At 39.5% G+C, this 23,137-nt stretch overlaps 2 protein-coding genes across 2 annotated transcripts in view; both read right to left on the bottom strand.

Moving 5' to 3' along the window:
* Window positions 1-23,137, bottom strand: part of Mlc-c (Myosin light chain cytoplasmic) — a 379,873-nt gene that overhangs the window by 269,303 nt on the left and 87,433 nt on the right. The gene's annotated exons all lie outside the window — the stretch shown is intronic.
* The window catches only part of LOC135703852 (protein Gawky-like), a 46,437-nt gene that overhangs the window by 8,961 nt on the left and 14,339 nt on the right, over window positions 1-23,137 (bottom strand). Inside the window, exons 3-10 of the mRNA XM_065225194.1 lie at window positions 21,102-21,281; window positions 17,548-21,024; window positions 17,081-17,511; window positions 2,779-3,165; window positions 2,224-2,714; window positions 2,021-2,159; window positions 1,482-1,958; window positions 1,043-1,415 (exon numbers count right to left, since the gene is read on the bottom strand). Coding sequence (XP_065081266.1) covers window positions 1,043-1,415; window positions 1,482-1,958; window positions 2,021-2,159; window positions 2,224-2,714; window positions 2,779-3,165; window positions 17,081-17,511; window positions 17,548-19,609 — 4,360 coding nt within the window. The 5' untranslated portion in view covers window positions 19,610-21,024; window positions 21,102-21,281. The remainder of the gene's footprint in view (window positions 1-1,042; window positions 1,416-1,481; window positions 1,959-2,020; window positions 2,160-2,223; window positions 2,715-2,778; window positions 3,166-17,080; window positions 17,512-17,547; window positions 21,025-21,101; window positions 21,282-23,137) is intronic.

The raw sequence follows: 23,137 nt of genomic DNA, 5'->3' as shown, positions 1-23,137 counted from the left end.
TTTAGAAGTCATCTTTGACAGAAATATTCCATTTGTTGTTCAAACCCGTTAAAAAAAAGAGGTAAAACGCGTGTTGTGCTTAGTAGGACGGAAATTAGATCAAAAACCCTATCTCGTTTATCAAAATCCCGTTTGTTAGCTGAATCTCTACAGGTTTTTCACTGATATATAGCAAAATAAATTGCTGAGCTAGTCGCCCCGATTTCGGCAAAAAAAAAACTAAGGCCTCCCGCACCGATGCTTTGCTATTTAGGCTGCTAAGTTGGCAACTTTAGCCGTTGCTATTTTAGTTATCAACCAGTGTAAGCAACCGTTCGTTGCTATTACGATTGTTATGTTTTTGACTATAGCAGTCGGCAAGTAGGGCTTCCGATAGCCTAGACAGTAATGACACGGAGTATCATTGTGCTTGCCACACAATATACAAATTCATGCATTGGTTGTCGTAGTGAGCTCTCAATCAATAACTGTGAAAGTGCATCTAGAACACTAGGTTGAGAGCCGGTAATACGCTCGCTACAGAAGCTTAAAAGCCTAGAAGAAGAAGAAAGCTAGGTATCACCGCAGATAGCCAAGTCAGTAAAAGCACGGTATTACCAAGCCAGAGGCGGCGGATTCGATTCCCGGCCCAGTCGAGAGGTAATCCTTCGGGTTGAAAATTTTCTCGTCTGCCCTGGACATAGCATATGATTGTGTTTGCCACGCAATATACCAATTCATGCATTGGTTGGCATAGAAAGCTCTCGATTAATAACTGTAGAAGTGCATCTATAACACTAAGTTGAGAGCAGGAAACGCTCGCTACAGAAGCGTTTAAACCGGAAGGAAGGGTAGGCATCACCACTGAACTGCACTTGCAATACTTACAGGATTGTCGGATATAGGAATAGAAGTCGCTTAACATTCTCAGTTTTGATTGCTTCCGACGTATTAGATCGAATGCGACACACGTGTCTTCTTTCGAAAACCAGAATATGCACGATTGTGGAACGGTTCACATGTTAAAAGGTAGGTTGTAAGATATCATAAATATTAATCATACCTGTTGAACGAACATTCGACTGTTGAGAACCACCTGTGCGCCATGGTTGTGCATTGTTGTTATTACCGACACCACCTCCAGTTGAGCCCATATTGTTGTTCATGTTGTTGTTGTTGTTGATGGTGTTATTCATGTTGTTGTTACCTCCCGGAACACCCAGGTGCTGGAGGATAGTTTGCACTTCGCTATCCGTAGGAGATTCAGCACAGATGGTTGTATTGCCCAGCACACAGTTGTTCAGTGCCTGTTGAGCTTTGTTCGCTTCTTCACGCGATAGATACTTGCACAGTGCAATGCCGTGGTTCAAATAGAGATGGAAGTTTTGTAATGGCCCATGCTGCATGCACAAAGTGCGAAGAGTTGACCCATCAATCTATAATACAAATATGGAACCATTGAGTTTCATGATGTTCGTAAAATCTTATCTTTCAAATCTCACCTGTGCCGTCAAATTCTTCAACAAAACCCATGTTGAATACCAGGCAGGACCACCGGCATTACCACCACCAGATGGCCAGTTGCTTCCGCCTTGCCCGGGTCGTTGATTCCAACCATTGGATCCGAAACCACCCGGATTCTTTCCAGCAGACAAACCAGGCGGTGGACCACGTGGAGTTTTGCCACCTCCTGTTCCACCACTGTTCAAACCAGTACCCCATAAATCGGGAGCACTGGCATCAGACCATGCATTCTTGTTACCACCCAACTTCGAAATGGAGCTGGAGAAATTGTTGTTGGTCGGATTGAAGCTCCAGGTCGATGAAGAGAAACTGATGGAATCAGTAGGGGATGGTTTGCTGCTGTTAGCAAACAAGTCCGAATCCTTTGCCGAACCAATTGAGATCGATGTAATCGGACTGCGGGCAATGCTTCCCGGTGTGATGGTTGGATCATCCTCGATTTTCATTTGAGTGCCCTAAGGATAAAGGTCAGAGCGTTAGATAAGTTTTTGGTAAATTATATTCATCTCAAACAAACCTTCCATGGTTTTCCTGGCTCAAACTCAGGAACCAAGTCAGTGAAAGAATCCTGATTGGATGGCCATTCTTTGCTGGCAGTGTCAGCAGAGGAATCCGGCCATCCATCTCCAATACCTCCGCGACCAGTGGACCATGTGCTGTAGAAGAAACGTGTGGTTTTTTAAATGTATTCCTTACGAATTACGATCATTTGCAACTTACTTATCACCTTGTAGTCCACTCAAGCCACTGATACTGGATCCGGTGGTGGATAGCGTAGATTTTGCCGTTGTTCCGGGAGCACGAGAGAAATCGGTCAAATCGTGTCCACCATCTTTATCCATGGCCGGCAACTTCCACTGATTCAAGCGAGATTGTTGACTAGTTGAACCACTACCACTGCCACCTCCACCGCCTCCGGGACCATGATGGTAGGGACCGTTGTGTTCCTTGCCCAACCCCATTTCCGACAAACTATTCTGAAGAGTTTGTAAGTCATTCGGTTCACGGTGGAAGTTACCTCCCAGGTGGCCGATGTTAGAGGCATTTCCAGAATGCTGTTGTTGTTGCTGCTGCTTAACGTAGATGGCTTGTTGGGTGGCAATTTGATTCTGCAATCCGGTGATCTGTTGCTTTATTTTAGGAATCATCGACATCTGATTGTTACCAGCTCCACCACCACGCTGTAGGTTATTCTGCGTGACTTGAAGTTGCTACAATAGATATTACAAATTAAACCACCTAGTGCCCTCAGTGTCTCTAGAAAGAACAACTCACCTTGATATTATTCAGCAACTGATTCAACAAGAACAGTGTCTGCGGTGCCAGCGGTTGATTGAGGATTTGATGATTCAAATACCCGGCTTGAACAGCCATTTGAATTTGCTGAACCAACATACGCAACTGTTGAGTGGATGGTTGGGCAGACGAATTTTGACCAGCACCGCCGACGCCGCCACCAACGCCACCTCCGCCACCACCACCCAGTACGCCTCCTGCGCCTCCACCGACTCCGCTATTCGGACCTCCTTGGTTGAATGGGCCAGGGCCCGATGGAGGTGCTTGGTTTAGATAGCTTTGCTTGTTCAAGGAGTTCAAACTGGCGAGATTTGGATTTCCACCGCCCATACCACCAGGCATGTTGTTGTTTGGTCCATTTTGATTCTGAATTAAAAGAGAAAACGGATTAGGATTAATGTTTTTGGGAAAACAATATTTGATGTAGGGCAAATGGCTCTAATGTTGGCCTATGGATCTAATATTGGGCCTATCGCTAAAAATCTTAAATGTTCAGTGATTCAAACTGTCAAAACCATAGGATTTTTTAATCTAGATAAAAAATAATTTGTCCAGAATAGATCAGACACGGACCAATTCATAACTTTTGCATGCTGGTTCATGGCTTAGCTAAATATTTCCCGCGAGCACGGAGCCTAATGACAATAGTGTGCTTTGGTCAGAAATTTTGTTATTTTTGCTAGGGTCATTCATGTCGGTTTGTCAGTGATCCAACTGCACAAAAATCACCGATGAGTTTTCAGGTTCAAAAATTTATTGCTTTATATTTTGGCGTTAATCATTGTTATTACTGTTGTTTTTGCATCAGTGGATGGAAAATTAACACAAAGGCATAAGCATCCCAAGTAAAATTTCCAGTTTTATAGCATTCTATAAGACTAAATCATGGTCTACAGAACCTTCATAAAACCAAAATTGTGCTATTAATGCTATTAATTGACGTTTGTGTGGCTTTTTTTTTTAAATTTAAGTTGGAATGATTTGTTGGTGAGTGCGTGAATATGCATGAGAATAACAAGCGTGGGATTTGTTTGCCAAATTCGTACGCGAGTTTATTCTCTCAGGGAGGCTCAATGAATGAAATTTGAGAATGATTATCCGAACACTGCTAACGACATCTCGCGAGCCATTCGCGGAAAAAGCTTGCTTGCCAAATCTCAAACAATGATGCATATAAGTTCGATAGAATGTATAGAAACGTCAAAGTGATCCGAGCGCTGTGGTGGGGGATTTGCGAAGCATATAATACTGAAATCAGTGGCGTTTCCTTAACCTCAATTTACCTGTGCACCAACTCTCAAAAGATAAACAATTATCAAAATATTGCTTGCAATGGATGGATATCGAGTAAACTAGAAGATTAAGTGTATTTTTTAACCGATTGAAGTATGAATATGGCATCAAATCTGGTTTTGAAAGTTGGTGCACAGGTAAAATGATATCTCTCACAGCTCACGCAAAAAACGTAGGTTGCCACTAGTACTAATGAAAAATCATTCACAAGCCGATGCTGCTTGCTGCAGGAAATTGCGACTTTTTGCATTTTTTGTAATAATGTCAATGGCCCTCGCTCAATTTCAACTTCCATTCAAATTTTCATACTGCCGTGCTCTAACTTGATAGCTCCCAATTCTGTCCTTTTCATAACTTTCTCCCGCTTATAAATTTCGCCCTAAGTCTCATGTTGGCAATGTTGGCACATAAAGTATTTCTTTCAACTTAATAATTTTAACGTTGTTAGTATTATATGTAAATAGAAGATGAAGAGGGGGTTTCAACATGATAAAAACACGATTTGATTTTTAAGCATTCTTAAGGCAAAACTCATGAATATTTATGTTATGAATATTTATTAATTTATGTAAACGAGTTGCAAACACTCCATATACATCTGTTTATTTTTTAATATATTGAAATGTTACTAAGATTTGAGGGGGAGAAGATCTTACACAATCTTGAAACTGGTCTAGGTATCAAGGAAGGTCTAATACTCACAGAAACTCCATATATAATTTCTTAACACACAACGTTACAAACTTTGCGAAAGACTGGGAAAAAGTATCCAAAATTGTTGGAAAGGCATCTGTGCAAATGAGTAGCGTGAGATCAAAAATCCGCTCCTTGGCTTACGACTGATTGGATCTCGGATTATCTACGTTAAACTGTAAGAGAATACTATAAAGAACATGAATTGCAAATAAAAATCGAATTTGCTGTAAACAGAATTACGTTATTGTTTTTTTTTTAAATCGTGCTTCGACATTCTGGGACACCCTATAGAGCTCTTCGTTTGGCAGTTTTGTTTTGTTTCGTGCGCAAAAGCTCAAAATTAAGTGCAAAACAAATCTTTGTACCAACGAATCGAGAAGTGGTTTGCGTAATATTTCCTTGTTCCGTTTTCCGCGAAATAAACCGGAATGTGGAGTGTGGAAAGCGTTCGGTGCCCATAATATTACAATACTTCGCCCGCAAAAAAACATCATGATGACATCATGCTCGTTTGGCAACACTAACTCAGAGTCAATGTTATAATAAGAGTCCCGCCAAGATTAAAGACAGAAGTACCAATCTAACTGTCAAGCGGGGTACCAAACAAGCAAAGTAAATACACATTATTGTTATTGTTTCTTCGTTTTATTTAGTACATTGTGATATTTATAAGTTATACCAAGCACTTGTTTGAACATTTTTCAGGTTCTATAATTATTTTTGTCTTCCAGAAGCTCCGTAATCGACATGAAATTTTTCACTTCTGAATGAAAGTCATCCGATGGTAACGCAAAAACTCTGGTTGCCGTTTACTCTGACGAAAAATAAATCACAAACAGTGCTGCTAGTGTGCAATATTTTCTCTTGGCGGGACTCTTATTATAACATCGACTCTGCACTAACTGACAGTTTGTTTGGCTACATTTTACTTTGCCTCCGCTTATCTATGTAATCTATAGTATTTATAATCTTCACATGGCCATAAAAAGAGAAAGTCGATGAAGAGAATGGATCAATGTAGATTGAACTGTGCGAGATTTTACCTTGCCACAGATAATATCGATGTTCAGTTATTGCCTGTTCGACTGAAAACCGATAAGAAGTTCTCGTGCGTTAAAAATAGTGTCGAAAGGAGTGTGCTGTAATTGCACAATGATGCGCTATACAACGAACTACTTCCAACACTATATACATTTTAGTGAGCAATATTCATCATGAAAACAGGTATATTTTACTGGATTTTCTCATAGTGCAAACTTATATGATTTTCCATTAGTTTCTAGATGTCTGTTCCCACCCATGACATATCAACAGTTTTTCACCATGAAATATATCAGACAATATTCATATACTTATTACCTATCGCTAACCACGTTCGAAGCAAAGTATTATCAAGTACTAAGTATATGAAATTACGATAGAAATCATTCCATATCGCAGTCATAGTTTTTAAGTGATAATCCAATGGAATCTATCAATCATCACATAGAATGAATAAATCTGCTGACATTGCTATGTTATAAGATGGATCCAATAAACGGTACATGTCGATTTGTTTCAGTGTAGGAGGTTATTCCAGTTTTCAACTGTTCCTATAACATAATCCCTACGGAGTAGGCTGTGCGTGTGTTTTCGAACCTGACGTTTGTTTTTTTTCCGTGGAGTTTTTTTTTAATATAATCGGTTGCTGAGCTGGCCATAACCAGGCCCAGGAGACAATTTCTAGTTCCTCATTCGAGGTCCCTATTATTTGCCGCTGAGAAGCTGTTCCGAAGCCAAGTAGAACCTCCACGAGGCGTCCCATCATTCGTTGAGTCGCAGCGTTGAACCTGACTATTGACCACGAAAAGGCTTACCAATGCACATCAAAAATCGACTACATACATCCGAACATTTGTTTATCTCAAATCGAAGGAAGACATTCCGCGCAACTACCATAAACCCTACTAGTTCATGTTGATTTTCGTCAAGCTTCGTCTACAATTTGGACTTCTACGTCAACACATGTCAGGCAGCCTTCAGGTTTAATTGGCTAAACTTGGTGAGATCGTTCTATTTTGTAAATTTTTATCTTTTCAAACCAGTAATGTTGGGAGATCACCTTTTTGTGGTGCGTTACTGGTATAAGATCTACCACCGAACCCTAGTCGTGACAACTTCAAACTAGGGAATCAGGACTTTCCAGTAATCAAAGGATCCCATTTTAGGCTGTGTTCCATTTGGAAATTTTTTACTTAAATTTGACACTTCGAAAATAAATTAAGATGTTCGAAAATCCCTCTGTTGTTGATCGGCCGATTTTCGAGAAAGCGTCTGTCAAAGTTGATTCCTTGTCTGTCAGAAATAAGTCTGCTGGGATAGCAGGTTTATTTGAAAATTTTCCGTCTGTCAAATTTAAGTGAAAATTCACCAAATGGAACACAGCCTTAGGCTGTGTTCCATTTGGCGAATTTTCACTTAAACTTGACAGATGGAAAATTTCCAAATTAACCTGCTATTCCAGCAGACTTATATCTGACAGACAAGGAATCAATTTTGACACACACCTTCTCGAAAATTGGCCGATCAACAACAGAGGGATTTTCGAACATTATAATTTAGTTTCGAAGTGTCAAATTTAAGTGAAAATTCGCCAAATGGAACACAGCCTTAGTCCTTGTTACTTTTTATGATTTGATAATAGCAACCGGTGGAAACTAACGATTTTAAATCACTACACGGATAGAAATCTCCTTATACCTTTTGGCAAATTTCTATTGCTGATTATTCATAAAATGTATAAGTCAACTAATAAGCAGACGCCTTGCAAAAAGTTTTTGAAGATCATGTGTCAAATGAAATGTATAAGCGGTCACACATACCTTTTATGCATTCTTATAGGACCTATATGGTTTGTCTTATGGAATGTATAAGGCTGATGTTTGGCAAAAATGTATAAGTGAAACACATGAATAAAATAATTGATTTTCGTTTCGTGTACTTGACTAGCCTATTGGTCCCAAGCAAATCGATTAACGTATCCTTTTCTTATTAGAAATTCTAGTACTTCACTATGTTTGTTTTGATTCGTTATGAAAGTTTGACAGATAAAATGAGGGGTTCGTGGATCTTCCCTTCCTATGTTTCGAGGAGTGCATCGATTACACAGCAAAAAATTAATTTTAATATCACATTAAAGTAGATCTTTAATCTTCACTTCACTTCAATCGTGTCGTACATATGGTGTAATATTACTTGCCAAAAAGGCCAAAATTATCATTAATACAGTGCATGAACTGACATTACGCTGCTTTTACTGCATTAGTCTATTGTTATGGCCATAAAAATTACATGAGATTTTCGACATGATTGAAGTGCATCCTCTTGGATGTAATATTAAAATTTATTTTTTGCTGTGTAGCTTGGGACCGAAGATAGTACCAGAGCTGAGATAAAAAGTTGAGCACGTGTCTTCGGGACCTACTAGTCTTAGAGTTACCTCTATGATAATAGTGACAAGACTCGGGTAGTGATAACCGCGCCGTTCTGCATTTCTATATTGCGTGTGTTTTCTATATTGTATATTTCAAATCAAAAATATTGTTTATGTTCATAGATTTCACATAATCCTTTTCCCTTTTCCTTTCCCTCTTCTCTTTTCAGAAAGCGAGTAATGGTGTTCATAGGCGTAGCCAGAGGGGGTTGGAGGAGGCGACTGCCCCCCCTAAACTCATGCCCTGCCCCTCCCTAGCTCGAAACCTGGCTACGCCTCGTCACTCCTTACAAACCGTTTGGCGCTGTAATCTGTCTCTATAAATTCCAAAGAGTGAAATCTGATAAAAGGCTAGGACAACAGTCAGTGCTCATGTCCCAACTGTCAGAAGAAAATGGAGCATCACTTAACCTTTTTAGCTTTGATGCTTCCAACGACCAACAAATCATATAATTACCAAAATCGGAACGTGCGGTACGAGATGTCCACGTTTCATCCATTTATTGGATTCTCAAGCATCGTCCGGCCCGATGTTTTCTGCATCATCTTGCCCCTTAAATGCTGCACAGTAGGCCTGGCCGTTTTGATATGTGTGACGCATCTTCGATGTGAAACATATATCAAATAGACAAGAAAAATGATGTAGGTATATATATATCATTTTCCAGGATGCTTTCAAAAGCTGGCCGTGTTGGTGTTTGATTAGATTAGATTAGTACCGATAATATCATCCCTACAAACTTCTAAAGCTGCAAAACAGCTTTTCCAAATAGTGCTGTAAAGTTAAGTTTCATAAATAGCAGCAAAAACAGGTTTTTAAAAAGTGCATTGTGATCATAATCAAAAGTACTTCTAATAGCTAGCATACATTTACATTAGACTGATGCAAAATTTGGGTTCTGTTGGCTCTGGTTCATCATGCATAAAAGATAGGGGAAATGGATGTAATGTCGGACTAAATGCCCCTAATTTGGGCCCATACATAAATTCAGCAATCGACTAAATTTTCAATAGCGACCAAAAATATCAATTAGTACCATCCCAATGACGCGTCCATCTAAATACAATTGATAAATAGCACAGTTTTAGCGATGAGCCTAATCTTAGATCCATAGGCCAACATTAGTGCCATTTTCCCTACATATTTGGAGGCCTTCCTTAGCTCAGTCGGCAAAGGCACAGCTACAAAGCAAGACCATGCTGGAGGTGGCTGGGTTCGATTCCCGGTTCGATCTAGGATTTTTTCGGGTTGGAAAATATCTCGACTTCTCTGGGTAATAGAGTATGATTGTACTTACCCCACAATTATACAAGTGGAAACGCTCCTATAACTGTGGTACGTTAGAAGCGTTAGGTTCCTTTAGTTGTGTACGGAGTCTCCATACACAACTATAGGAACCTAACGCTTCTAACGTAACGCAACTATAGGAACGTTGACCCTAATGCAGAAATGGTACAGGCATCGAAAGCTCTCAACTAATAACACGTAATAAGCTAATATGCGATAAACAATAAGCTTGATTTGCGAAGAAGAAGAAGATACATATTTGAGTTATTCACAAAATGGTAGATAATATTTAAATCTACAAAAGTTTCATACATCATTTCTGTTGATGAATAAAGTTAGAGGCAAATGAATGAAATGAATGCCCGAAATGAATGTAAATGATTTGCGATGCCTTGTTGTAAGTGAAGGGGACGATTTTGTTTGGTTTTTTGGCCCATTGTCTCCCCACTTACGGTACACTATATATGTATACTGCGGCACGTAAGAATTTTAGAACCACTTAATTTGCGGCAAAGGTAATGTTTTATGGAAATCATTGGCTTATGAAACAGAATTCATAAGTTAGCTTATAAAACATAAAATAAAACTACTAATATTCTTTCCAACAAGATAAATGCATCAAAACCCGTTGAAAATTACCGAAGATGTTTCAAAAAAAGAGGAAAATGAGACTTTGGCTTGGTGCTCGAAGAGTTAATATGGAGACAAGGGGCTAGACACTTTTGTGAACTTATCATTTGCCCGGCGAACTGGGTACTGCGGACTTACCGACATTGTTTCTGTCCTGGATACCAAAATTAAATAAGTGGAATTAAATGGAAGATAAACTTTTTTGCCACAAGCACACCAAAATAAGGTATTATACCTCATTAAAATATTCATATATTATTGGTCAGTTATCGGTTCTTGCTCGGGTACCCTATTTTATAGATCGATATACAGCGGTGATTCGCTCGTTGGGTACTCGTTAGTTGTGCCTCCGCTGGTTGGGGCATGACTCAATTAAAAAGCGACTGGATATCAAAATCTCGTGTCAAATTAGATTTGACAGTATACAAAAAATCCGACCTCGTTTGGAACAGCGCATTAAAGGCTCACGCACATTAGATCCGGATCGGACGCGTTGCGGCAAAGTGACAGCTTAATCTATTGTCTAACTGTCAAATTTACGTCAACGCAACGCAAACGGATCTAATATGGGTGGCCCTTAAATGTAGTGAATGGTCCCCTTATGATTATCAAGATCTAACATATACTTAATTGACATGAAAAAGAACTGGCATCACTGATAAGCTCAAAATGTAGTGGATTGCTTAACGTTTCAGTGGCGCCACCATGACAAATGCAAGCACATTCCCAACTAAAGCCTTATTTGCGAAGAATGTGACGGTGAGTGTTATGTCTGTTTGTCTGTGATTTTGCCTTCTGTCAGTGGACCCAACTAACGAACCAAATTCGTCCGTAGGGCTGAGGTGATGGCCCAACCAACGAATTTAGACTGCATTCAAATATAGAGATTGCTGACGTTTATCGTACGCACACTACGTCACGTATACGTATACGCAAAATGTTTTCATCGGGAAAAAAAAACTTCATCGCAGAAAATTTTCCCGATGAAAACAAATCACTGACACAATCATACTTTAGCAATCTCTATATTCTACCATCACAGTAAGCTCATTTTCAAATTAACATCAACACTCTGTCCCTTATTACGGGTGTCACTTCACGGTGAAGTGATTGCTGTGTAAATCAAATGGGAATCACTTCACCGTGAGTAAAGTATTGACAATCATATTGATGCAAACATAGACGACGAATATATTGATGAGTATAATGATGGAAGATAAAAAAAATCTAACTTTTTTTTTGTTCCAATATTTTCACTTATTTTCCCCTTCTGCTTGACTACAGCAGCAGATGGAGCCTGTTTTTTGGCATCTTTTGTCAAGGTTGTTGTGATTTGACTCGGAATATGCCAGCAGTTACAATAATGTTAGTGAGGAGCGACTCTGTATTGATGACCCCCCGAACATTTTGGTGTTAATATTAACATGCACATATTGATGAAAATATTGACGAGACTTCTGTAGTGTGGGGTGCACTTAAGAGGTAAAATACCAAAACAAAAAAATTACACAATATCATTTCAATACCAAATTAAGCAAATACAATACACAAACAATACCATAGGTATAAAAACAATTTTATTTCGGTATAAGGAACAGAATTAGGTATTCATAAGTTATTTTCTCCTGCTCGGGTTTGCATCTTAGCTCACTCGCGACTTCAGATTAGTGGTGCGAGGGCAATAAGATAAACTAAAACCAGAGATGCAAAGTGATTTTTTTTTTGTATTTCTGATCAAAGCCCGAATAGCAACGAGCCTTTAACCAAATATTATAAATTATATCACATTATATTACGTTATTAATATCAACTATAGTCTGAACGTAGTACAATGTCATGACGTCAGGGTAGGCGTGTAACATGCATGAGAAAGCTAATACTGTTCGCAACACCTTTTATTTGACTAAACGTATTTTTTTAGTCACCTCTATCACCTCGAGAGGGTATTATTTATGCGTCTTTTCAGAAACATATCGGAATTCTGGAAGTGAACCATATTGTTAATTTCGTCTTCGGAGTTGGCAGCACCCTCTCAGAACCTTATGAAACTTTGTGGGTGTGGAGACTTAGCAATTTTAAGCAACTTTGAGTACTTATTTTTTTCAAAATTTATCTCGCCTAACATTTGATAAGGGTCAAAGTTTTTTGTCGATTTTTTTTTCAAATCGATATAGCTTAAAAATGACAAGCCCTACAAAATAGTGATGTATGGCGAACTTTTAGCAAATAATCTGAAATTTTAACATAACTTCTCTGTACCCTTTTCAAATGTTAGGCTAGATTTCGCCCAGATTATCGAAAAGTATACCCATAAAGTTTAATCGAATTTTAATAAGGTTGTGCGCGTATTACTATTCGACTTTGAGTGAAACACGCTAAAAAAAAATTAACATGAAAAAGTTGTTGTTCGAACAACTTTTTTTCCTTAAAAGCGCCCACTTTGCGATGTATGAAGAAAAGTTAGGTAATTATATTGCCTTTCATGAGAAAAAATATCAAGCAAATCTGAGGGGTACCATTTTTGGGAAAATGACTTTTAATTTTTAAATATATTTTTTTAGAGTGTAGAAACCGATTTTTTATTTTATTTAGATTTTTTTATAAAATTTCAGATTATTTGCTAAAAGTTCGCCATACATCACTTTTTTGTAGGGCTTGTCATTTTTAAGCTATATTGATTTGAAAAAAAAAATCGACAAAAAACTTTGACCCTTATCAAATGTTAGGCGAGATAAATTTTGAAAAAAATAAGTACGCAAAGTTGCTTAAAATTGCTAAGTCTCCACACCCACAAAGTTCCATAAGGTTCTGAGAGGGTGCTGCCAACCACTGGATGAGTTGGCGTGAAATCCGTCTTGCTTTAACCTACGATCAAGCTCGAGCATGCCAACTGTGGACGACCACCGTAAGGATTGATTAGATGTCAGGGAACATTAAAGGCAGTCTGGGTTTCTTGATTTTCCTTTCTACTTCTTAACCGTATTCAAGAATTCCAACAGTTACTACTGATAGTTACTGAAATTACATTCTTAGTAGATTGGAGCTCAGATGGTAGTGTAGTGGATTGATATATTCTCTGGAGCACGGATGAACACATTCGTAAGAAAAATCGCTGGCGATCATCACCATTTCATGAAGAAATGTAAAGATACTACAATACATGTTCGCTAACTGAGTGTTCTTTAATTGGGCTTCTTTTTAACTGGGCTATAGCCCAGTTAAAAAGCAGTTGTTAGCATTAGCATCGATCAAGTTGCACAATATCGTATGTGGTACGAATTCAAAACTATTAAGAGCAAGACGGATATCTATCCCTGGACAGATAGTAAAAAGGAAATAATTACTATCTCCCAGATAAAGACATATCCCTCTCCAACAGTTAAGGATTGTCCTGGCCACGTTCTTGCCACTGGTAGGGATAGGAAAGGTATGTTAGTCCAACATTTACTTAAGAGCGATGCAGAGAGAACTCTATGACCCCTCATAAATGGGGAATTAGGAATTATGTTAATAGGGACCCAGTTAAAAAGCAGTTATTCGTCAAAAATAGACGTCACATTTAGTTTGACATTTCGTTGTCAAAATTGGTGAGGGGCATTCGAATGGAATATTAAGAGTTAATATAAATAAATTTGAAATTATTTTCATTTCACACTGAAATCAGGACTTGAAAGCGTTTTTTAGCGAAAGCGTTAAGCCTATCTAAACTCGTGAAATTGAATGCTGTGAAAATAACAATAAAAACTTTACACTGCTTAAATTGGGTTCTTTAAGGGTATTGAGGTAAATGCATATTCGGAATCTGCATTAAAAGTGGAACCCAAACACAATATTCAATCAATTTTGGTACACTGGAACTATTTTTAATAAGTACGATTACATTAGCAAAAATCACCTTATTAGCGCCCCTCGGTGTCACTTTAAATGGGAGCGAGCTGTCAGTTGGTTAGTTTAGTGTCAAACAGTGAAGTTATTATTTTGCTTTCAATCTTGATTTAAAAATCAAGATGAAAGTGTGTGGGTTCGAAAAAAAACGCTGTGCTCAGAAGACGAAGCTCTTTCAGATGATGTATAAAAACCGATACATTTTTCAAAATTAAAGAACCCAATTCAATGCGCAATAAATTTTTTAACGTCAATCAAACAATCCATTGAAGTTCCCTTCAGTGTTTTTTCACGTTCGACAAGCCAGCCCAGTTAGCGAGTGAAATAGCTAACTGGGCTGTGCTGTTAGCCCACACACTTAGAAATTATCGCCGACTTCGGTAATTTTTACCGAAATCTGAACAGCTGAACTGTTCGGTAAAATTTATGCAATTCAAATCACTTCCTTTTCAGTTACTTTGAAACTAAATCTCCACTAAAATTACAAGATTTGATCGTTTAAGCAAGGTTGAACATGTTTTGAAATTAATTTTTAATTCAATGGACTTCATCAACCGTCTGGGTGTAATAGAGGTCAAAAAGAAATCCCCATTGGATTCAAAATGCCGAGAATCCTACCACGCTTGCTATCACGGGTTATTAAGTATATGAACGTAAAATTGAAGACCAACGTCGTAAAACTCATAAAAAATAGGAAAGCTGACACTGCTTAATTTTTATTAAAGAAAAAAAATATACTTTTAACCTTTTGTCCAAAGTTGACGAAATAAATAAATAAATTTAAGAAAACAAAACTGTATTCTTATATGTACTAGTCTACGTTGGTTGACGAAATAAATAAATAAATAAAAAAAAAAATTAAAGATCTACAATGGCAAACATTTGCTTCGTCGCGGCCATCGATCTGTCTTCCCGTACATTTGCCGGCAGATCAGGCTTCTTTCGTTGAAGTGCCAAATATCTGGATAAATAATATAAACATTGCCATCTGTCATCTGGTGTATATTTGACTCTCGTTACCCAGCGATGCAAATCGATAACAAGGAGATTATAAATGTGCATCAATGGCAATCTTTGTTATTCTTTGCCAAAGTTCAACCCAGCAACCACGAAAGTTAAATTGTGATACACTACGATGGAAACATGATTCATGACATATAAGTCGAAAATTAGCATACTTTACGATTTATCTTAAACATAATGCGATTTATGTCATGCTTATATGCGATGTTGACTTAAATTGTAGCAATGTACGATACTGTCTGTATTTTGTTGTATGACATTTATTTGTCTGGGAAAGTTACAATGGTATCAGTATTTAAATCAAGTGTTCACTCGGCTGTCGACAAAAGCAGGCCACTCTCGATGTGTGCTACGCGATCGTCTGTTTTCTCGGCAGCAACCATTGTGTGGTCCTCCTCATTGTTCTTCATCAGCAGTTCTTTCGGTCGATGCGTCGTCGACTTTGGAAAGCATCTATCATCATTCAATAAAGTGTGACACAACGAAATTGAGCGAAATTTGGTATGGCACCATTGGCGTAAATAAGGTGGGCCGGGTGGGCCTTGCCCCTTCCCTCCCCCAGAACTAGAGCTGGCCCACCCCAGATAATTTAAGAAATAAATACAAGAGAAATCTATGATAGCACTGCATGGAGGATTTACGATATTTTTCCAGGTTATCTAAAATAAACTCTGCTGCGGCTTTGAATTTCTTAATTAATTGCTTATTCACGGCTGATGATTGGCCTTCGTCTATCATTTTATCCTCAAAAACGGATTCATTCACAACACAATCAAGCAATAACACCGATAACGCCCATGCATCAGAATCCTAGTCTTAACCACTTCAAACTAGATAGCAGCTAATAAAAGATTTTGAATCACGTAGATGAAAAAAAAAAAACTACCGAGTCTCGTCACTATCAACAAGGCACAACTAGTAAAAAGGACTAAGTTTCTTTGATTACAAAAACAATCCTGTTCCCCTAGTTTGAAGTGGTAGATTTCGGAAGTTTCCCTGAATTCCAGGAAATTTTCAAAAATCTAGCTCCCTGAACTTCTTCATAACTGCTTGCTCTTCAAAAGAAGTTTTGCGAAATTTCTCGATTTTCTATTTCATTCGCTTAACTTGTACAAAAATCGTTGAACTACTATAAATTTTCTGCCCTTCTGTGAAGCTTTTCGAACTTTAAGAATATCGTTTATTTTCTGTTCCCTGAAGTTCTCTTCAAAATTTGAAATTGAAATTGTAATACACCAAACTATTCTATTTTGTTTCAAGAAGTGCTATAAACAAAAGAAGGTACCGGAATTTCAATAGAGTTTCCTGCAATAAAACAATGTTTAATTAACATCATTGAAGTTTCTCAAACTTGTACATGTTCCTCACTTTTACAAAGTTTTCCAAAAATAAAATCGTAGCTCTCCGAATTTATATTAGATTTCAAGCATTTCTACGATTTCACTGGAACATCTCCGAAGCCACTGAAGATTAAAGAAACTTAATGAAGGTAAAGAAAAATGCCAAAAATTTAACGAACTTCCCCACATTTGTATGAAGTTTAATGAAGTTCGCTGAGCTTTTAAAATAATAGCTGAACTCTTATACAATTTGTTGCTCTTATATAATTCTCCACTTCCTTAAGTCGAACCCATTTGGTGAACATGACAACTTATAGTAATATGTCAGGCGTAACATTCGAAAACGGCACAAGAGCTTTTGTAAACTAACTGTGTAAGGTCAGTCCTCACACACCATCCGATGATTGCGTGGGCGTACTCCACTTTGGGTGTAAAGGGCCTCACAACGCTTGTTTACAAAAGCTTTTGTGCCGTTTTCAAATGTTACGCGAGAATGTTATAGTTTGTCACACACAATTTCCCTCCGAGGATTACTGAATTACCCCTGGTTGAAAACCACTGCCCAGAAACTGATTATATTTTGCAAGCGTAATAGTTGTCGAACATTTAAAACTAATTACAGTTTCATAGCAAAACATGGATCAAAAAACTCACCTGAGGAAACTGTAGCGATGGTCCACCGCCTCCACCGGGGAAACGTCCACCTGAGAATGGTGGTTCGAATCCTCCCGGATGGTCGTCGTGACGTCTCCAGTCCGGCATGTTGTTACTGTTGTTGCGCTGCAGCATTTCCATTGCCTCCTCCAGGCTCATGTTGGACGTACGAAGGGCTTGCTCAATGTCCTCCTTCTTGAAGCCCATCTCGTACAGAATACGGAACTGCTTGCTGCTACGGATAATGTCCTGTGGATTGTGTTTGTTTGGTGGTTTACCTACGCCACCTACTCCGGCACCCCAATCATTACCAATCAGATCAGATGCCTCTGGCCAAACATTTCCACCTCCGGCAATCGGTTTCTTACTGTTCCATGTCGAAGGATTTCCTGGGCCATCATTCCATGTGGATGCACCTGCGCCTCCGCCTCCTCCTCCTCCTCCTCCTCCACCACCTCCTACTCCACCTCCTCCTCCTCCTCCTAGTGGTCCAGGACCCTTTTCCTCCCAGTTATTAACATTAGGCTCATCCCACGACCCATTCCGCATCGAGGCTGGTCCTCCATGTCCCCACATGTCAGACTTCATTTGATTTCCAGGACCACCAAGTCTCGGACCACCCAGTCCACCAGGGCCAATCGGACCGGAGTTGCCTCCGAGTGGGTTTCTTCCATTGCGAACCATAGCTTCGGGGCCATTAGGGCGGTTGGGATTAGTTGGTGGTACCCACAAGGATGTTCCGTCATCCAAATTAGACATATTTCGCCGGCTCGCCGGTGGTGATGCCTCATCCCAGGATGTTTGTGGTTTAGATGGTGGTATGTTCTGAGGGCCACCAGCACCAACCGGCCATGGGTTGCCACCTGCGTTGTTCAACATGGGTGCTTGTGGAGGCATTTTGTTCAATGGTGTATTAGGCATTGGATGCTGATCCCACATGCCGGAAGCACCGTTCAAGCGACCTGAAATGCCTCTGGGATCTCCGCGGAATTCACGGTTGGGTTCGATGGCACCTGGAGGACGCATACTGCGCATGTCAACATTAGGCATGTCCAATGGTGGAGCAGGGATATGTGGTGGCGGTGGCGCTGCTGTTCCACGATTCTCCCAATTGTTGCCACCCGTTACTCCGACATTGCCGGTCCACTCTGGTTCTTTCTTGGGTGGTGGAGCATTTGTAACGTTTGGTGGCCACATGGCGTTATTATTTTGATTCCAACCTTGCTGTCCAGCTACGGGAGGATTTCCACCTCCAGCAGCACCTCCGGTCCAAACGCTATTAGTTTCGGCGTTACTATCGTCGTCAACTCCCCAGGTACCTCCGATATTGCTCGACGGTCCCCAAGGAGTTTTCTGAGTCGGTTGTTGAGTTGGCTGGCCACCGTTGCGAAGGTTCGTTTCCCACAATTCCGTTCCGTTGTTGAAGTTAATTTTCATGTCTTTGTTGACCGGTTCTGGAGAAGCTGGGACGTCCCATTGGGTATCCTGGTTGACGTGTTGGCATCCCCAGCCATCTTGGCTAAACAGGGCTTCGCGCATTGAGTTGAGATGTTCCAATTTAGCGGATGAAGTTTGAGCGGGTGCTCCCGGTTGGGCTGCAAGTTGAGGATTTCCACCTGGTGCTAGTGGTGCTGGTGGTTGCTGTTGCTGTTGAGAGGATGGTGGTAGGTTGCTGCCATTTCCAGGATTAGCCCCAGGAGGAGGTGGTTGATTTGGTGGTTGCGGTGCTTGCTGTTGAGGCGGTGGTTGAAGTGGTGGTTTGTTGTTGGGATTGACAACCTGATTCCAACTGTTTGTTCCGTTGCTCGAGCCTACCAATGGCCCAGCGGCAGCTCCCTGTGGAGGCTGCATGGGTTTAGTGATGTCTGGCCTTTGGTTTGCATTGGGTGGGTTGTTTCCCCAGCCACCTTGCTGCTGTGGAGCAACTGCACCCCATGAAGCTGTATTGGCATTGGATGGAGGTGATCCCCAAGCACTAGTTCCGTTGTTGAGCGAACTTTCACCGCCACCGCGAAGACGTAGGCAACGGGACGGGATGCTTCCTGCTGCTTCCAATTGTTTTTGGCGTTCAGTTAATCTCAAAAGCTCGTCGAATGATGTGTATCCGGATGATTTCTTCTTACCATTCAATGTAACCGTTATTGTAGCTGGTGTATCTTCAACCGCAATCAACAATGTTTCGGTTGAGTGAAGTTGGCTCTTATCAACTAGATTTTGGTCATTTGTAGTATAATGCTGAATTCGTAGAAAATGGTTCTTCTCTACACTTATGCTAAGATTAACGTTAAATTTAATCAGGTAATCAATAAAATCACATATCATATTCACAGTGTTATTATTCACTTTCTTCACACTATGGCTGTTGTCGGTTTTGCTACAACATTCGCTGATATTGAAGATTAGCTCAAACGATGCACGATCGATGACCAGCTCTTCTATTGCACCCATTGTTGTAATGATGTTCTTCTGGCTAGGTTGATTGTACTTCCCTGGATTTGCTAGCAATACTTTGAGAATCAATCGACTCATACTGTTTCCTGCGCAATATCACGTAAACACACACTTACGCTTATCATTTTGTTTACTTCCTTCACTAGTAAGCTTACTTTCTTCTTAAAGCGTATTCAGACTTGTTCGTATTGGATTGAGTAATTGCAACAAATATGCATTGTTCAACTCCTGCGCGGTTCTTGCTTCGGTTATGTACCCGGTAGGAGCTGCACCCGTTTGCTTTCGGCTAATCGTGTATCTTTGTTTTTTTGGAATGTTATCGAACCAATCTGGTTGTTGGTTGTTAGGAACAGAGTTCAGCTTCTTCTCGTTTTTCGGCACGTCAATAGTCCGTCTTCGTTATCTTCTGCTTATCAAGGGCGCACTATCATCACCGCACAGTCTTAGTTTTTTTTTTCAAGGGGCGCTGAAAAAATAATGTTTTCTCCACGCGTGCTTTAGTATTTTACAGCAGTAAATTGGCTAAGTCTCTTCGAGTATGCTACGATCACTTGTTTAAATTTTCGTGGAACACAATGATGATTTAGTTTTTAGTTTTGTTTTTGCAGTGTTGTGAGCCGGAGTCACATCGTTCACAGCTAGTATTATTGTTTTCATTCACATGTTGTTTGCGGTCGTCGCTATGTTATTTACTTAGCATCCATAGATTACACTAAAACCACAGATAAAAGCTGACAAAACGTTGATAACACTCACTGATTTACTGCTATATAGTTTGATAGTTAGTCCATGTGGATTCCTGTTTAGGCTTAGCTGTACTTACACGTATCAAGACGATTTTTAAATTGAATTTTTCACTCACAGATACTTTCAGTTATAATTTTCACAGGAAATGATTTTATGCGGTGACGGTTGTAGTATATTCTCGTTCTTTGATTCGACGAAATATAGATTCTTGGTATATATGCACTTGTATTTTGCTAAAATTTGATTTTTTTTTAATGTAGATTTTCACGTGGGATAGTTGAAATTAGCTTTTGCTTAGAGTTAAAAAAATTCTGCTTCCATACATACGCACGAATGGCGCCCGAAAGAGACTTTTTGTGTGTGTGTGTTTATATATTGTAGTAGATATTATTGCATTTCACTTTGTGTTGAAAATTGTGATTGTAGTTTACTTTCTGTTTTCTAAATTTTTAAATGTTCGACTCTACTAGCTTCGTCAGTCACATACACATGGAAGATGACTTTTTGCTGGCACGTATTTTCTTATTTCCTTTGCTGCACACCGCTAACAAACCGTCCTGTTGAGCACTATAGAGTTTTGATTCTGCTCTCTAAATTCACATCACACCCGAATTGGCTGTCACACGTGTTGTTATAATGTCCATCTGCCGTTTTTCACTCCCGCTTCTACTAATCTTATGAATTCCACTAGACACTACTTCTCACACACTAGGTTTTGTTGGCCAGGGGGACGAAGCACCTTCACCCTGAAATTAGAAGTAGAGGTACATTTGAAAAATTAGTTTCTAAATTAATGCGGAATTTGTATTTTATTTGGTGCTACCTTTTAGGACGGAGTCAGATCCCCCAGAAGGATTCTCGTTACGCGAAATGAATCGAGTAATAATATCACAGATAAATCAGATGATAACAACGACAGTAACTGGTTTGTGATGGTGTAATGTGTGACGGAAATGCTTTCGAGTGATTCGATCTACTGTATCGAAATGATCTGCGAGATAGCCTGAAATGGGAAGAGATAGAGAACTAGCATTAGACGTTGCCGCATGGCTCAAGATAAATAACGGTTAAATCAACAACATACGAAAATTGAACAGAATCTAAGTTTTTTTCAGAATAGACACACAACAACACACAAACTAAGCTTGGCAACAAAGCAACATACCTAGCTGACCCAAAACTTCTATTCAACACCCACTTCCTCCCGCTACAAAATGGCCAGCACAGCACATTCAAGCAAAAAACTACACTCCACGGTTAGACCGTAGCTCCGTTTTTTTTTGTGCACACCTTTCTTACGTAACAGTTTATTGAACCGTTTGTTTTTATTTTGCGTGCCTTCTCATGCGCCGCCGAGCTAGCAGTGAAGTTTTAAAGTGCACAACCGCCGCGCCGCTGAGTGCGCAAATGGTGTCTTGAGCTAGTCGGCATTAAATAGGTAGATAGACACGCGACTTGGCATGATTAACTTTAACTACAGTTGGTACGCGGTAGCACAATTTTGCTGCCTATGACGACTAACAATAGTTAGCAAAGCAGTTTTTGCATTTAAAAGTACATTGAGTTTGGCATGTAACACACCCAAACGCAACGGATGCATCAAATTAAATGAGTGATCGTTTCAATCTATACACCACTCAACAGATTGTCGTCACATTCTAAACAGAACCTAATTTGCCAATTTCGATATGTACTACATTCTAAACACGTATAAACCCCAACCAACTCCAAATTCAGCTAAGCAAGGGCTGCCAAAGCGATAGTGCTAGTAAGTAGCTATATACGGTGGCATGATTTAAATTGAAGCAGTAGCCAGTATAGGTACCTACCTACACCACCATGGTGTGCACGGTAGGGCAGGGTTGGGCAAGGTGGGTTATCTACTTGGTTTATTTATTTTTTTTGGTTGTCACTCAATGTAAGTTTGGAAAACCATTTAATATTGACAAACAAATAACTTAATAATTGTACTAGCTGACCCATCTTGCCCCAATGAGGAAATGGTCGTAAAATGGTGTTCGTGTACCGCAAAATATGTTATAATGTTTATGAAGTATACCTTCCGTGACGTCAAACTCCACTTTTTTCATGTCAATTTTTTAGGATTTTTTCGGTGATGATGTTTACCTCTATTTTGCTACTAATACCAACTCTTCTGCCACACATGAATAGACCTTATTGATTTTGCCCCACTTTACCCCTACACGGTAAGAAACGACCAGTTCACTTTTGCCTACTTTTGACTAGTTTGTCTCCTTTTCTCCTTCTAATGTTGTCAAAAACGGAGGAGCAAAACCACCTACTTTAGGGTACAACTAACTTACTTTTGGGTAGAAAGCGAGTGGAAAATTTCATACGATTTTCACACAAGTAAATGAAAACTACTTTGGATTCCTGCACTATAGTGCCGAAATGAGTGAAGAGAACTTACTTTTGGGGACTTTTTTCTTACCGTGTACACTTATAAATATGCAGTACATTCATGAAGATATAGTGCCAGAGATACGCACCAGCTTATAGATACATTAAAAGCGTCAGCCTTAAATAAACGAGCTAAGCCATGCGAAAGCAAAGCAAATAAACATTCCATCATGCAATTCAGCATCAGGGTCTGATTGTATACATTATTTAGCGTAGGTTATAGGCAGGCAGGTAGGTAGGTATGTACATGCAATCCGGTCGCTTTTCAATGTTTGCTGATGATGGTTTGTGTATACTTGTGTTTGCTGTAAGTATTTAATATTTATGATAGTAAAAGATGCACATGCACAGCGCGGAATGAAAGCAAACCCATACAGGAAAACGGTGGGTTAACCTATAAATGTCCCATGAAATTTATTATATACAATAGTGTTTTTA

The sequence above is a fragment of the Ochlerotatus camptorhynchus genome, unplaced genomic scaffold (assembly GCF_037179485.1).
Source record: "Ochlerotatus camptorhynchus isolate MF236.1 unplaced genomic scaffold, CSIRO-AGI_Acam_v1.1 ptg000222l, whole genome shotgun sequence".
In the NCBI taxonomy this organism is placed as follows: domain Eukaryota; kingdom Metazoa; phylum Arthropoda; class Insecta; order Diptera; family Culicidae; genus Ochlerotatus; species Ochlerotatus camptorhynchus.
The sequence above is the reverse complement of the archived record's forward strand: the minus strand, read 5'-3'. Positions and strand labels throughout refer to the sequence as shown.